At 42.5% G+C, this 17,272-nt stretch overlaps 1 protein-coding gene across 2 annotated transcripts in view; it reads right to left on the minus strand.

Moving 5' to 3' along the window:
• ADGRE2 (adhesion G protein-coupled receptor E2) overlaps nucleotides 1-17,272 on the minus strand; it is a 60,076-nt gene that overhangs the window by 20,168 nt on the left and 22,636 nt on the right. The window contains exons 10-13 of one of the 2 annotated variants that reach the window (XM_064569675.1): nucleotides 7,375-7,552; nucleotides 3,760-3,867; nucleotides 3,371-3,594; nucleotides 2,984-3,163 (exon numbers count right to left, since the gene is read on the minus strand). In XM_064569675.1, the coding sequence (XP_064425745.1) occupies nucleotides 2,984-3,163; nucleotides 3,371-3,594; nucleotides 3,760-3,867; nucleotides 7,375-7,552 (690 nt within the window). The remainder of the gene's footprint in view (nucleotides 1-2,983; nucleotides 3,164-3,370; nucleotides 3,595-3,759; nucleotides 3,868-7,374; nucleotides 7,553-17,272) is intronic. The other variant, XM_064569674.1, reaches the window with a different exon arrangement.

Here is a 17,272-nt window from a genome sequence, read left to right on the forward strand (position 1 = left end):
TCTGTACCTCTGAAACAAATAATGCAATATATGTTAAGAAAAAAAAAAAAATGAAGGTAGCAGGAGGGGAAGAATGAAGGAGAGGAAATCGGAGGGGGAGTGGAACCATGACAGACTCTGGACTCTGAGAAACAAACTGAGGGTTATAGAGGGGAGGGGGGTGGAGGATGGGTTAGCCTGGTGATGGGTATTAAAGAGGGCACGTTCTGCATGGAGCACTGGGTGTTATGCACAAACAATGAATCATGGACCACTACATCCAAAACTAATGATGTAATGTATGGGGATTAACATAACAATTAAAAAGAAAAAAGGAAAAAAAGAAATTGAAGACACAAAAACATGGAAAAACACTCCATGCTCCTGGATTGGAAGAATGAACACTGTTAAAATGTCTATGCTACCCAGAGCAATCTATACTTTTAATGCCATCTCGATCAAAACACCAATGGCATTTTTCAAAGTGCTGGGACAAACAATCCTAAAATTTGTATGGAATCAGAAAAGACCCGAATCGCCAAGGAGATGTTGAAAAACAAAAAGAAAGCTGGGGGCATCACGTTGCCCGATTTCAAGCTATCTTACAAAGCCATGATCACCAAGACACCATGGTACTGGCACAAAAACAGACATATAAACCAATGGAACAGAATAGAGAGGCCAGATATGGACCCTCAACTATATGGTCAAGTAATCTTCAACAAAGCAAGAAAAAATATGCAATGGAAAAAAGACAGTCTCTTCAATAAATGGTGCCTGGAAAATTGGACAGCTATATACAGAAGAATGAAACTCGACCATTCTCTAACACCATACACAAAGGTAAACTCAAAATGGATGAAAGACCTCAATGTGAGACAGGAATCCATCAAAATCCTAGAGGAGAACACAAGCAGTAACCTCTTCGACATAGGCCACAGCAACTTCCTTCAAGACACAAGTCCAAAGGTAAGGCAATCAAAAGCAAAAATGAACTTTTGGGACTTCATCAAGAGAGAAAGTTTCTGCACAGCAAAGGAAACAGTCAACAAAACAAAGAGGCAACTCACGGAACGGGAGAAGATATTTGTAAATGACACTACAGATAAAGGGCTGGTATCCAAGATCTATAAATGACTTCTCAATCTCAACACCCAAAAAAACAAATAATCAATTCAAAAAATGGGCAGAAGACATGAACAGACACTTCTCCAAAGAAGACATACAAATGGCTGACAGACACATGAAAAGATGTTCATCATCATTAGCCATCAGGGAAATTCAAATCAAAACCACACTGAGATACTACCTTACACCAGTTAGAATGGCAAAAATGGACAAGGCAAGAAACAACAAATGTTGGAGAGGTTGTGGAGAAAAGGGCACCCTCTTACTGTTGGTGGCAATGCAAGTTGGAAAACTTGGAAAACAGTGTGGAGGTTCCTCACAAAATTAAAAATAAAGCTACCCTATGACCCAGCAACTGCACTCCTGGGTATTTACCCCAAAGATACAGATATAGTGAAAAGAAGGCCATATGCACCCCAATGTTCATAGCAGCAATGTCCACAATAGCCAAACTGTGCAAAGGGCCAAGATGCCCTTCATCAGATGAATGGATAAAGAAGATGTGGTGCATATATACAATGGAATATTACTCAGCCATCAGAAAGGATGAACACCCAACATTTGCATCAACATGGAGGGGACTGGAAGAGATTATGCTAAGTGAAATAAGTCAAGCAGAGAAAGGCAATTATCATATGGTTTCACTTATTTGTGGAACATAAGGAACAGCATGCAGGACATTAGGAGAAGGAAGGGAAAAATGAAGGGGGAAATCAGACGGGGAGACAAACTATCAGAGACTATGGACTCCGAGAAACAATCTGAAGGTTTTAGAGGGGAGGGGGGTGGGGGGATGGGTTAGCCCAGTGATGGGTATTAAGGAGGGCACGAGCTTCATGGAGCACTGTGTGTTATACAAAAACAATAGATTGTGGATGACTACATCAAAAACTAATGAGGTATTGTATGGTGACTAACATAACATAATAAAATTAAATTAAAAAGAAAAACTATTGATGTGCTGTATGGTGACTAACATAACATAATACAAAAAAAAAATCAAAGGATAGGAGAGTCCTTCCTCAAGACAAAGCCCCAGAATTCACAATGGTTTGTTTTACTTTACAGGTCACCTGAGTGAGACATTAGTTTTGGTGACTGAGAGGAAGTGACCAGCTCACCTGGCCAGGGCAGCAAGCAAACATAGTTCCTAATCTACCTGTCCTCACTGGCTTCCCAGGCCCTCTGACCTCTGACACCACCATATCTTCCATTCTATAACCCCTAAACACTCCTGCCCTGAGGACACCTCTGTTATGCAAACTGTAATTTGGCAGTGATAGAAGGTATACACACACCTTCTATTGGGTTTTCAGCTAAAGGCCAAATTGTGTTGTTCTGAAAGGATTTTGCAGATGGAATTCAGGTCCTATTCAGTTGACTCTAAGAGAGAGAGTTTATCCTGGGTGGGCCCGGTCTAATCAGGGAGCCATCAAATCTCTGGGCTCTTCCTGGATTAAAAGATTCAAAATTAGAGACCATTTGAGGTGAGGGAGCTCCTTCTGCTGGCCTCTGGATAGAAATGTTGATACACTGGTTGAGGGCAGCCAGAGAAGGAAAGCAGGTAGTCCTTAGTGGCCAAGCATGATCCCCTGATCACAGGCAGCAAGAAAGTGGAACCCCAGTCCTACCACTGCAAGGAACTGAATCCTGCCAAAAACAGGGAGCTCACAGGAGGAACCTGAGCCACAGAGGAGAATACAAATCTGGCTGATTTCAGGCTTGTAAGACCCTGAGCAGACAATTAGCTATGCCCTGCCCAAGTGCTGCCCCAAAGAAACAAGATATAAATTTGGTTTTTTTTTTAAGCCCCGTATGTGGGGAAATATGTTTCAGAGCAATAGGCATGGAACGCAGCCTCTCTCAGGGCTCTCACCGGCACATCGTAGTGGGCCATGAGGATGGCAAAGCTGCTGAGGTGGGTGCACTGGCAGGTGGTGCCGGTGTCTCCAGTGGCCACCATCCTGCAGCCTGTGGTGGACCAATGACCATATCCATCCGGAGTGTGATTCCAGAAGACGCAGAACACCTTTTGTGTTGGCCCAGGGGTCAGTGACTGTAGAAACAGAGTGTAGGTGGGACCTGATTGTTCTGGTGCTCAGAAATGCATATCCAAAGCTGGCTTGCAAAAGGCTTTCTTTGGGGAATGATGCAGCCATGGGGGAGCCCCCAAGAACCTCAATCAAGACTGAGCTGAGCAGCGAGGCTGTGCCCAAGACCCAGGCTCCTTCCACACCCACAGTCCCATCTCACCAGCACTCACATGGTGGGAAAAGATGAAGGTGATAGGGGAGTTGAGGTTCTGGGTGTCCCTGTTGCTCATAAAGGCAGAGATGACGTCTGAGAGCAGGACAGAGGAGACTCCTCGCAGCACGCCCTTTTGTGCCCCATGTGGAACTGCCTGCCTCTCAGGCCCCAGGACCAGGCGGGCCTCAGCCAGCAACTTGCCCATCCCCGGTGTGGAGACAAGGCCCACCACAGAAGGACCTGCAGGAAGAGGTCAATGTTGATACCTTGGGGTTCCCACAGGGCCCTTTTCTCCTCAGATGGATTCTTTGGGCCTCACTAAATCCCCCCTTCCCTTTAATCTTCAGTTCCCTGTTTGTCACATCCTTGGGCATCTTGTGACCTTCCCCCCATCTCAGCCAGTACCTGAGTCACCAGACTCGTGCACCACATCCCAGTTCAGCAGCATCTTCACCTGATTTGAACTCAAAGTGACATTTCTGTGTCCTTGCTCCTGCACCTTCAGGGACAGGTCTATGAGTGATAGGAGTTAGATAAGGGAGTTAGGTTAGTAATTGTGCCTGTGGGGTTGCTATAACACCATTATTTTATATGTGTGGTGGTAGGCACATGCACACACTCTCACACACACACACACACACAGTTACAAAGGACTATAAGAAAATACGATGAGCAATTGTACACCAACAAACTGGATAATCTAGATGAAAGTGACAAAATCCTAGAGACACACAAAGTACAAAAGTAACCGAAGAACTAATAAAATTGAACAGACCTATCACAGGCAAAGATAATAAACAGGTAAAAATTCCCCAAAATAAAAAGCCTAGACCAAATAGCTTTACTGGTGAATTCTGCCAACCTTTTAAGTAAGAATTAATAAGAATCCTTTGTAAATTCCTCCAAAAGTAGGAAAGGATAGAATACTGTCTAAATAATCTTATGAAGCCACCATCACCCTGATAACAAAACCAGAAAAATCCATTAGGAGAAAACTATAGACCAATATTTCTTGTGAGCATAGATGTAAAACAACCTTTAACAAAATATTATTAGGAATAAATCTACCCAAGGAGGTTCAAGACTTGTACACAACAAACTACAAAAAAAAATTGTTGGGATAAATGAGAGACCCTAAGTAACTGGGAAAACAGTCTATATTCATGGTTTAAAAGGCTTAATATTGATAAGATGGCAATATTTCCCAAAGAGGTCTACAGATTTAATATATACCATATCTATATTCCAAAAACATTTTTTTGGAAATGGAAAAGTCCATCCTAAAGTTCACAGGGCATTGCAAGGGGCCCAAACACCCAAAACAATCTTGAAAATGAAAAACAAAATTGGAGTACATGCACCTCCTGATTTCAAAACTATTAACCTACAGTAATCAGAACAGTAGGGCACTGGCATAAGGATAGACATACAGACTAGTAAAATAAAATGGAAAGTCCAGGGTGCCTGGGTGGCTCAGTCTGTTAAGCATCTGCTTTGGCTCGGGTCGTGATCCCATGGTCCTGGGATCGAGCCCCACATTAGGCTCCCTGCTCAACGGGGAGTCTGCTTCTCCCTCTGCCCCTCCCCCTCGTCATGCTTGCTCTCTCTCTCTCTCTCTCTCGCAAAAATAAATAAATTGAAAAAATTGAAAATCCGGAAATAAACCCATACATCTGTGGTCAATTGAATTCCGACAAGGGATGCCAAGACCTGGGGCGACTGGGTGGCTCAGTTGGTTAAGTGTCTGCCTTCGGCTCAGGTCATGATCCCAGGATCCTGGGATCGAGTCCCGCATCAGCTCCTTGCTCAGCGGGGGGGGGGGGGGGGGGGGGGGGGGGGGGGGGGGGGGCGCTTCTCCCTCTGCCTGCCGCTTTCCTTGCTTGTGCTTTCTCTTTCTCAATCTGACAAATAAATAAAAATCTTAAAAAAAAACTAACATAATAAAATAAAATAATTAATTAATTAATTAATTTTAAAAATCTATTTAAAAAAAGGGATGCCAAGACCCTTCAGTGAAAAAAAAAAAGTCTCTTCAGCAAACAGTGTGGCACATCTGGATCTCCACTTGCAGTAGAAGGAACTGCACCTTACACAACAAACAAACATTAACTCAAAATGGGTCAAAGACCTATATTTATGAGCTAAAACCAGAACAGTTAGGAAGAAACACAGGTGTAATATTCATGGCCTTGGATTTGGCAATGGATTCTTAAAGAAGACACCAAATGCACACACAACAAAAGAAAAATAGAGAAAACAAAAGAGAAATTTCATCAAAACAGAAGCTTCTGTTCATTTAAGTGAAAAGACAGTCTATGGAATGGGAGAAAAACTTAGCAAATCACATGTCTCATAGAGTGTACTATACAATATATAAAGAACTCTTACAGCTCAACAACCAAAAGCCAAACAAAGAATTAAAAAATAGGCAAAGGACTTGAATAGATGTTTCAAAATATATATATACAAATATTCAACAATCACATAAAAAGATGTTAAATGTCATTAGTCATTTGGGAAAGGAAAATCAAAACCACAACAAGATATCCCCTGACATACACTAAAAAGGCTGAAGGAAAACAAAATGTAAGTACCAAGTGTTGCTGAGACTGTGGATATGGGAATCCTTGTGTGTTGCTGGTGGGGATGTAAAATGGTGCCTCCATTTTGGAAAAAGAGTTTGGTAGTTCCTCAAAAAGTTGAACACAGAGTGACCTCATTGCTTAGAAATTCCACTCCTGCAGCACCTGGGTGGCTCAGTCAGTCAAGCATCTGCCTTCAGCTCAGGTCATGATCCCAGGGTCCCGGCATCAAGCCCTGCTTTGGGCTCCCTGCTCCATGGGGGGCCTGCTTCTCCCTCTCTCTCTGCCACTCCCCCTGCTTGTGCTCTCTCTCTCAGTCAAATAAATAAATAAAATCTTTTTTAAAAAAATCCACTCCTATGAAGAATGAGTGGGGGGAAATCGGAGCGGGAGATGAACCATGAGAGACAATGGACTCTGAAAAACAAACTGAGGGTTCTAGAGGGGAGGGGGGTGGGAGGATGGGTTAGCCTGGTGATGGGTATTAAAGAGGGCACGTTCTGCATGGAGCACTGGGTGTTATGCACAAACAATGAATCATGGAACACTACATCAAAAACTAATGATGTAATGCATGGTGATTAACATAACAATAAAAAATTTAAAAAAATCCACTCCTATGTATGTATGCAAAGAGCTAAGAATAGTTATTCCAACAAAAACTTGTCCAGCAATATTCACAGCCATGCTATTCAAAATAGTCAAAAGCTGGCAACAACCCAAAAGTCAGTCACTGGATGAATGATACTCAAAAGGTACTATATCCACAATAATGGACTATTATTCAACCATAAAAAGGAAAGGAATTCCGCAACATGCTACAACAGGGATTCCCCTTGAAAACATGAGGCTGTGTGAAAGAAGCCAGACCATAAGGTCACCTACTGCATGATTCTATAGGTATGAAATGTTCAGAATATTCAAATCCACAGATACAGAAAACAGACTGGTGGCTGCCAGGGTCTAGGGAGGGAGAGATGAGAAGGGACTGCTTAGTGGGTACACTATTTACTTTTGGGTGATGAATATATTTTAGAAATGGAGGTGATGGTTGTACAACTCTGGGAGTGTACTAAGTGCCACTGAATTTTACACTTTCCTTAAAATGGTGAATTTTATATTACATGAATCTTACCTCAATAAAACAAATCATACTTAAATATCAAGTATTATCAAATTTGCATTCTTCAAAATTTAACAAATTGTCTTCTTTTGAAGATGTTTCTATTTTGTTATCTTAAATTCTAATTATTTCATCTGTTGATAATTTATATTACAGTGAAAATGTGTATGATTTACAGTTTTATTCACTTAACCTTTTAATTGGCTTATGAGTTTAATACGGAGATATAAGCATGGTCACACACGCCAGTGAGGCTGGGGGACAAAGGAGGTGGGAACAGGCAGAGCAGAGCCTGGGGCAGACCCCAGTACTTACCTGTGCCTGCAGATGCATTGAAGGTCAATGTCCCACTGGGCAGGGCCTGGCTCAGGTTTCTCAGGACATCCTCCAGGCCAACAAGCAGGTTAGTGGCCACACAGTGCTGCTCTGAGTGGGGCAGGGCCTCCAGGTCGTCAGGGGTCTCCAGCAGCTCATCCACCTCCTGTATGAGGCCCTGGGGGGATGGAGACACAGAGCTAGTGAGCATGAAGACGCTGCTCACTCAGCCCCAGACAACAGACCCTGGAGACTCATTGGTAGATGAAGGTGGTACTGGATCAGAGTCCCTGGGTCTTTGCCCCTGAAATCCAGAAGTCAACCCTGTTCACAAACCAAGAATGACATTACCCCAGTGTTCAGAAACAGTAAGAAGAAAAGTAAATTTGTGATAGTACCGCCTCAGCAAGATGGCAGAGGAGTAGGAGACCTGGATTTCGTCTCCTCTCAGGAATTCAGCTGGATAGGGATCAAACCATTCTGAACACCTACAAACTCAACAGGAGATTGAAGAAAAGAATAGCAACAACTCTCTGAACAGAAAATCAACCACTTTCTGGAAGGTAGGACGTGTGGAGAAGTGAATCCGAGGCGATATTCAGGAGGATAGATGGCAGGGGAGGGGCCTCCGTCTGCCGCTTCTGGCAAGTGATAGAGCAGCGGAGCACAAAATCAGAACTTTTAGAAGTGGGCTCTGCTGAGGGACGTCGGTCCAGTGGCTAAGCGGGGGCGGGGGGGGGGGGAAACCCTGACAGGACAGTGTGGTCTCAGGACCCTTGGGGTCACAGAAAGACCGGGGGTGCCTGAGTGTGACAGAGCTCCCAGTTATTGGAGCAGGGAAGCCAGCTGCAGAGACAGAGCCGAGGCGCGGGCTCTCAGTTCGGGTTGCCATAAACCGTGATCCAGGGCACATTCGGGCCACTGCTCCTCCATCAGGCACTGAACAAACGGCAGATCCTGGGAGACTCCCCTTCCTCCCCCGGGAGGAGTGGTGAGGGACTGCACCACAGGGATCTGCTGGAATTGGAGACTCCACACCGAGTCGGGTGCCAGAGATAGAAACGCTCGGTCACAAGCCGGGAGAGCACGGAGTGCGGCCGGAGACCGGGGAGACAGGAGTGACTGCTTTTCTCTGGGGATGCACTGAGGAGTGGGGCCCTGAGTTCTCGGCTCCTCTGGAGCAGAGATTGGGAGGCCGCCATTTTCACTTTCGTCCTGCAAATCCATGCGGAGAGCTTGCAGGGAACAAAAGCTCCCAAGAGGAAACCCGAGCAGATTACTTAGCCCAGACCAGGCAAGAGTGGGGCAATTCCACCTCCGGCAAAGACATTTGGGAACCACAACAACAGGCCCCTCCCCCAGGAGATCAGCAAGAACAGCCAGGCAAGGCCAAGTTTACCTATCAATGAGAACGGCAGAACTCCAGCGCTAGGGGAATACTGCACATAGAATTCATGGCTTTTTTACCATGATTCTTTAGTCTTTCAAAGTTAATTCTTTTTAACTATCGTTTTTTTTTTGTTTTTTTTTTTTTTCCCTTTTTCAACCAACATCTTGTCAATCCCTTTTTTAAAAAACATTTTTATTTCTCATTTTTAGAGTCATATTCTATCCCTTCACAGTAGTTACCCTTATTTTTGGCATATATATAAGTTGTTCTCGTTTTAAAATTTTGAGATACAGTTTCTTCTAACAGACCAAAATATACCCTAAATATCTGGTGTATGGTTTTGTTCTAGTCTCCTGCCTGATCACATTCTCTCCCCCCACCTTTTTTAAATCCTCTTCTTTCTTTTTACAACCAACTTCTTATCAATTCCTTTTATATCTTTTATAATTTTCATCTTTACAGTCATAGTCCATCCCTTCATCATATGTACCTTTACTTTTGTACATATATAAGTTTTTCTTTCTTTAAATTTTTGGGAGGCACTTTCTTCTAACAGACCAAAATAAGCCCCAAATCTAGTGTGTGGCACTGATCTGTGCACCAGCCTGATCATATTTCATCATATTCTGTTTCTTGTTTCTTTGTTTTTATCCTTTTTTTTTTTCTTTTTTCTTTCTTTCCCTTTCTTTTCACCCAGTTTCAGGTATTTTCTGATTTGTTTAGAGTATATTTTCTGGGGACATTGTTACCCTGTTAGCATTTTGTTGTCTCATTCATCTATTCTCCTCTGAACAAAATGACAAGATGGAAAAAAATCACCTCAACAAAAAGAACAAGAAGCAGTACTGACTGCCAGGGCCCTACTCAATACGAACATTAGTATGATGTCAGAAGTAGAGTTAAGAATGATGGTTTTAAAGACACTAGCTAGGCTTGAAAAAAGCATGGAAGTTATTAGAGAAATGCTTTCTGGAGAAGTAAAAGAACTAAAATCTAACCAAGTCGAAAACAAAAAGGCTATTAATGAGGTGCAATCAAATATGGGGGTGCTAACTGCTAGGATAAATGAGGCAGAAGAGAGAATCAGTGATTTAGAAGACCAAATGATGGAAAATAAAGAAGCTGACAAAAAGAGAGATAAACAACTACTAGATCATGAGGGCAGAATTCGAGAGAGAAGCGATACCATAAGACAAAACAACATTAGAATAATTGGGATCCCAGAAGAAGAAGAAAGAGAGAGAGGGGCAGAAGGTATATTGGAGCAAATTATAGCAGAGAACTTCCCTAATTTGGCGAGGGAAACAAGCATCAAAATCCAAGAGGCACAGAGAAGCCCTCTCAAAATCAATAAAAATAGGTTAACATGCCAACATCTAATAGTAAAACTTACGAGTCTCAGAGCCAAAGAGAAAATCCTAAAAGCAGCTCGGGAGAAGAGATATGTAACCTACAATGGTAGATACATTAGATTGGCAACAGACCTATCCACAGAGACCTGGCAGGCCAGAAAGGACTGGCAGGATATATTCAGAGCACTAAATGAGAAAAATATGCAGCCAAGAATACTATATCCGGCTAGGCTGTCATTGAAAATAGAAGAAGAGATAAAAAGCTTCCAGGACAAACAAAAACTAAAGGAATTTGCAAACACAAAACCAGCCCTACAAGAACTATTGAAAGGGGTCCTCTAAGCAAAGAGAGACCCTAAAAGCAACATAGACCAGAAAGGAACACAGACAATATACAATAACAGTCACCTTACAGGCATTACAATGGCACAAATTCATATCTTTCAATAGTTACCCTGAACGTAAATGGGCTAAATGCCCCAATCAAAAGACACAGGCTATCAGATTGAATAAAAAAACAAGACCCATCTATATACTGTCTGCCAGAGACTCATTTTAGGCCCAAAGACACACCCAGATTGAAAGTAAAGGGGTGGAAAACCATTTACCATGCTAATGGACACCAAAAGAAAGCTGGGGTGGGAATCCTTATATTAGACAAATGAGATTTTAAATCAAAGGCTGCAATAAGAGATGAGGAAGGACACTATATCCTACTTAAAGGGTCTATCCAACAAGAAGATCTAACAATTGTAAATATGCCCCTAACATGGGAGCAGCCAATTATATAAGCCAGTTAATAACAAAAGCAAAGAAACACATCAACAACAATACATTGATAGTGGGGGACTTTAACACCCCCCTCACGGAAATGGACAGATCGTCTAAGCAAAAGATCAACAAGGAAATAAAGACTTTAAATGGCACACTGGACCAAATGGACTTCACAGATATATTCGGAACATTCCATCCCAAAGCAACACAATACACATTCTTCTCCAGTGCCCATGGAACTTTCTCCAGAATAGATCACATCCTAGATCACAAATCAGGTCTCAACTGGTACCAAAAGATTGGGATCATTCCCTGCCTATTTTCAGACCACAATGCTTTGAAACGAGAACCCAATCACAAGAGGAAAGTAAGAAAGAACTCAAATACATGGCAGCTAAAGAGCATACTACTAAAGAATGAATGGGTCAACCAGGAAATTTAAGAAGAATTTTAAAAATTCATGGAAACAAATGAAACACAACTGTTCAAAATCTTTGGGATGCAGCAAAGGCAGTCCTAAGAGGAATGTATATGGCAATACAAGCCTTTCTCAAGAAACAAGAAAGGTCTCAAATACACAACCTAACCCTACACCTAAAGGAGCTGGAGAAAGAACAGCAAATAAAACCTAAACCCAGCAGGAGAAGAGAAATAATAAAGATCAGAGCAGAAATCAATGAAATAGAAACCAAAAGAACAGTAGGACAGATCAACGAAACAAGGAGCTGCTTCTTTGAAAGAATTAACAAGATTGATAAACCCCTGGCCAGACTTATCCAAAAGAAAAGAGAAATGACCCAAATCAACAAAATCATGAATGAAAGAGGAGAGATCACAACCAACTCCAAAGAAATACAAACAATTATAAGAACATGTTGTGAGCAACTCTATGCCAGCAAATTAGATAATCTGGAAGAGATGGATGTATTCCTAGAGATGTATCAACTACCAAAACTGAACCAGGAAGAAATAGAAAACCTGAACAGACCTATAACCACTAACGAAATTGAAGCAGTCATCAAAAATCTCCCAACAAACAAAAGCCCAGGGCCAGATGGCTTCCCAGGAAAATTCTACCAAACATTTCAAGAAGAATTAATACCTATTCTTCTGAAACTGTTCCAAAAAATAGAAATGGAGGAAAACTTCCAAACTCGTTTTATGAGGAAGAGTGGGGAAAGATGGCGGAGGAGTAGGGGACCCTATTTCAACTGCTCCCCGGAATTGAGCTAGGTATCTACCAGACCACTCTGAGCACCCACAAAACCAGCCTGAGGTGTAAGAATATCTGGATCTCTACAAACAGAATATCACAGGGGGTTGGTTTTGAGGTACAAAGCGGAGAGCCGTGGTTCTGCGGGCAGATATTGGAGGATAAATGGCAGCGGGAGGGTGCCTGGCCATGGGGATCCTACACAACCAGTGAGTGACAGCCTCGCGCACTATGGACGGGCACAGACTCGCAGACTGGTAGCGTCGGGAAAGGACTTTAGTGCAGCCCCCAGGGTGAAAAACCAGACTGGCGGGGTCGCGCGCACGTGAACCGCAGCCACCCCGACAGAAACCCAGAGCGACGGTCACGCGCACGTGAACTGCAGCCTCAGAGACGGAAACCCGGTGCGCCGGGGTCCCCCAGGTGAACTGCAACATCTGGGGTGGAAACCCCGAGCAGCAGAGTCGCGCGCATGCAAACTGCAGTCCCCAGGACAGGACCCCAAATGGCGGAGTCCCACGCACGCGTGCGAACTGGAAGTGGCTGGTGGTTTTAGAAGCACAAAGGGCAGAGACGTGCCCCGACCTGGAGGCAGGACTGGGAGTGCTGCAGAGGGGCGCATAACCCAGGACGCTGCAGTTTATAGCAGCATGGACAGAAATGGAGATGGTGTGGCCTGGAGAGCTCACTGAAGAACAGACTAAGGTCTCTCTGCTCTGAGGCAGAGGGATGGAATCGGTCTCTTCTGCTCTGACTCGTGGAAGAGATGCAGAAAGCCACCAGCGAAAGGCGCCAGAGAACAAAAGCCCCAAAGACTGATTCCCACTGAGCCCGTCCCCTGCCACAGGGATGCAGGGCAACTCTGCCCAAACAGGGTTGCCTGAGAAACAGCGCAGCAGGCCCCCAGAAGACAGGCTGGAAAAAAAAGAGGCCAGCAACCCTAAGGTCCCAAGAAAACAGGTGCATCCTGCTTGGGTTCTGGTCAATAGTTTGGACTCTATACATTCCCTCAAACACCCATCAAAAGAATGACTAGGAGGAGGAGTCCCCAAAACAGAAAAGACTCAGAGATTATGACTTATGCTGCAGATTTACAAATGGATGCAGATATAACCAAGATGTCGGAGATGGAATTCAGACTAGCAATTGTGAAGACAATGGCTAGAATGGAGAAATCAACTAATGGCAACATAGAGTCTCTAAGGGCAGAAATAAAAGGTGAATTGGCAGAACTTAAAAATGCTATCAATGAGATCCAATCCAATCTAGATAATCTAACAGCTGGTGTAACTGAGACAGAAGAGAGAATAAGCGATCTGGAAGACAGTATAATAGATAAAAAGGGAAAAGAGGAGGCCAGGGAAAAACAACTCAGAATCCATGAAAATAGAATCAGAGAAATAAGTGACACCATGAGGCGTTCCAGTGTCAGAATCATTGGAATACCGGAGGGAGTGGAGAGAGAGAGATGGCTAGAAGATGTATTTGAGCAAATCGTAGCTGAGAACGTCCCTAATCTGGGTAATGAAACAAACATTCGACTCCTACAGGCAGAGAGGTCCCCTCCCAAGATCAAGGAAAACAGGCCAACACCCTGGCATGTAATAGTAAAACTTGCAAATCTTAGAACCAAGGAAACCATCTTAAGGGCAGTTAGGGGGAAGAGATTCCTTACGTACAGAGGGAGGAACAGCAGAATAACGTCACACCTATCCACAGAGACCTGGAAAGCCAGAAAGGCCTGGCAAGACATATTCAGGGTACTAAATAAGAAGAACATGCAGCCAAGAATACTTTATGCAGCAAGACTTTCATTTACAATGGATGGAGAGATGCAGCACTTCCACGACCGGCAGAAGTTGAAAGAATATGTGACCACTAATCCGGCCTTGCAAGAAATATTAAGGGGGGTTCTATAAAAGGAGAAAGACCCCAAGAGTGATCTACAACAGAAATTTACAGGGACAATCTATAAAAACAACATCTTCACAGGCAACATGATGACAATTAATTCATATCTTTCAATAATCACTCTCAATGTGAAAGGCCTTAACTCTCCCATAAAACGGCACAGGGTTGCAGATTGGATAAAAAGACAGGACCCATCCATACGCTGTCTACAAGAGACTCATTTTGAACCTAAAGATACATTCAGAATGAAAGTGAAGGGATGGAGGTCTATCTTCCATGCCAGCAGACCTCAAAAGAAAGCTGGGGTAGCAATTCTTATATCAGACAGATTAGATTTTAAACTAAAGTCTGTAATAAGAGACACAGAAGGACACTATATGATTCTTAAAGGGTCTATTCAACAAGAAGATCTAACAATTGTAAATATCTATGCCCCCAACATGGGAGCAGCTATCTACATAAGCCAACTGGTAACCAAAATAAGGAGTCATATTGATAACAATACGTTAATGGTAGGAGACCTCAATACTCCACTCTCAACAATGGACAGATCATCTAAGCAGAAAATCTACAAGGAAACAAGAGCTTTGAATGATACATTGGACCAGATGGACCTCATAGATATTTACAGAACATTCCACCCTAAAACAACAGAATACTCATTCTTCTCGAGCACACATGGAACTTTCTCCAGAATAGACCATATACTGGGTCACAAATCAGGTCTCAACCGATACCAAAAGATTGAGATTATTCCCTGCATATTCTCAGACCACAATGCTCTAAAACTGGAACTCAATCACAAGAAAAAATTTGGCAGAAATTCAAACACTTGGAAGCTAAAGACTACTCTGCTCAAGAATGTTTGGGTCAACCAAGAAATCAAAGAAGAACTTAAGCAATTCATGGAAATCAATGAGAATGAAAACACATCGGTCCAAAACCTATGGGATACTGCAAAGGCGGTCCTAAGGGGGAAATACATAGCCATCCAAGCCTCACTCAAAAAAATAGAAAAATCCCGAATTCACCAACTAACTCTACATCTTAAAGAACTGGAGAAAAAGCAACAAGCGACGCCTAAGCCACGCATTAGAAGAGAAATAATTAAAATTAGAGCAGAAATCAATGAATTAGAAACCAAAAACACAGTAGATCAGATCAATGAAACTAGAAGTTGGTGCTTTGAAAGAATTAATAAGATTGATAAACCACTGGCCAGACTTACCCAAAAGAAAAGAGAAAGGACCCAAATTAATAAAACTATGAATGAAAGGGGAGAGATCACAACTAACACCAAGGAAATAGAAACAATTACTAGAAATTATTATCAACAACTATATGCCAATAAACTGAGCAATCTGGATGAAATGGAGGCCTTCCTGGAAACCTATAAGGTGCCAAGACTGAAACAGGAAGAAATTGACAACCGGGATAGGCCAATAACCAGTAACCAGATTGAAGCAGTGATCAAAAACCTCCCAAAAAACAAGAGTCCAGGGCCTGATGGATTCCCTGGGGAATTCTACCAAACATTCAAAGAAGAAATAATACCTATTCTACTGAAGCTCTTTCAAAAAATAGAAACAGAAGGAAAACTTCCAAACTCATTCTATGAGACCAGCATTACCTTAATCCCCAAACCAGGCAAACACCCCATCAAAAAGGAGAATTTCAGACTGATATCCCTGATGAATATGGATTCCAAAATCCTCCACAAAATCCTAGCTAATAGGATCCAACAATGCATTAAAAGGATCATCCACCACGACCAAGTGGGATTTATCCCCGGGATGCAAGGGTGGTTCAACATTTGCAAATCAATCAATATGAGAGAACACATTAATAAGAGGAGGGAGAACTGCTATTCAACATAGTATTGGAAGTCCTAGCCACAGCAATCAGACAACAAAAAGAAATGAAAGGCATCCAAATTGGCAAAAAGAAGTCAAACTTTCACTCTTTGCAGATGATATTATACTTTATGTGGAAAACCCCAAAGACTCCACCCCAAAACTGCTAGAACTCATACAGGAATTCAGTAAAGTGGCAGGATATAAAATCAATGCACAGAAGTCAGTGGCATTCCTATACACGAACAACAAGGCAGAAGAAAGAGAAATTAAGGAGTCGATCCCATTTACAATTGCACCCAAAACCATAAGATACCTAGGAATAAATCTAAGCAAAGAGAGAAAGGATCTGTACTCAGAAAACTATAAAATACTCATGAAAGAAATTGAGGAAGACACAAAGAAATGGAAAAACGTTCCATGCTCATGGATTGGAAGAACAAATATTGTGAAGATGTCAATGCTACCTAGAGCAATCTACACATTCAATGCAATCCCCATCAAAATACCATCCACTTTTTTCAAAGAAATGGAACAAATAATCCTAAAATTTGTATGGAACCAGAAAAGACCCCGACTAGCCAGAGGAAGGTTGAAAAAGAAAAGCAAAGCTGGTGGCATCACAATTCCGGACTTCCAGCTCTATTACAAAGCTGTCATCATCAAGACAGCATGGTACTGGCACCAAAACAGACACATAGATCAATGGAACAAAATAGGGAGCCCAGAAATGGACCCTCAGCTCTATGGTCAACTAATCTTTGACAAAGCAGGAAAAAATGTCCAATGGAACAAAGACAGTCTCTTCAACAAATGGTGTTGGGAAAATTGGATAGCCACATGCAGAAGAATGAAACTGAACCATTTCCTTACACCACACACAAAAATAGACTCCAAATGGTTGAAAGACCTCAATGTGAGAAAGGAGTCCATCAAAATCCTAAAGGAGAACACAGGCAGCAACCTCTTCGACCTCAGCTGAAGCAACTTCTTCCTAGAAACATCGCCAAAGGCAAGGGAAGCAAGGGCGAAAATGAACTATTGGGATTTCATCAAGATAAAAAGCTTTTGCAAAGCAAAGGAAACAGTCAACAAAACCAAAAGACAACCGACAGAATGGGAGAAGATATTTGCAAATGACATATCAGATAAAGGGCTAGTATCCAAAATCTATAAAGAACTCATCAAACTCAACACCCAAAGAACAAAGAATCCAATCAAGAAATAGGCAGAAGACATGAACAGACATTTTTCCAAAAAAGACATCCAAATGGCCAACAGGCACATGAAAAAGTGCTCAATATCGCTCGGCATCAGGGTAATCCAAATCAAAACCTCAATGAGATACCACCTCACACCAGTCAGAATGGCTAAAATTAACAAGTCAGGAAACGACAGATGTTGG

Source organism: Mirounga angustirostris, unplaced genomic scaffold (assembly GCF_029215605.1).
Source record: "Mirounga angustirostris isolate CCGP_5_RB_7025 unplaced genomic scaffold, mMirAng1.0.hap1 SCAF_1, whole genome shotgun sequence".
Taxonomy (NCBI): domain Eukaryota; kingdom Metazoa; phylum Chordata; class Mammalia; order Carnivora; family Phocidae; genus Mirounga; species Mirounga angustirostris.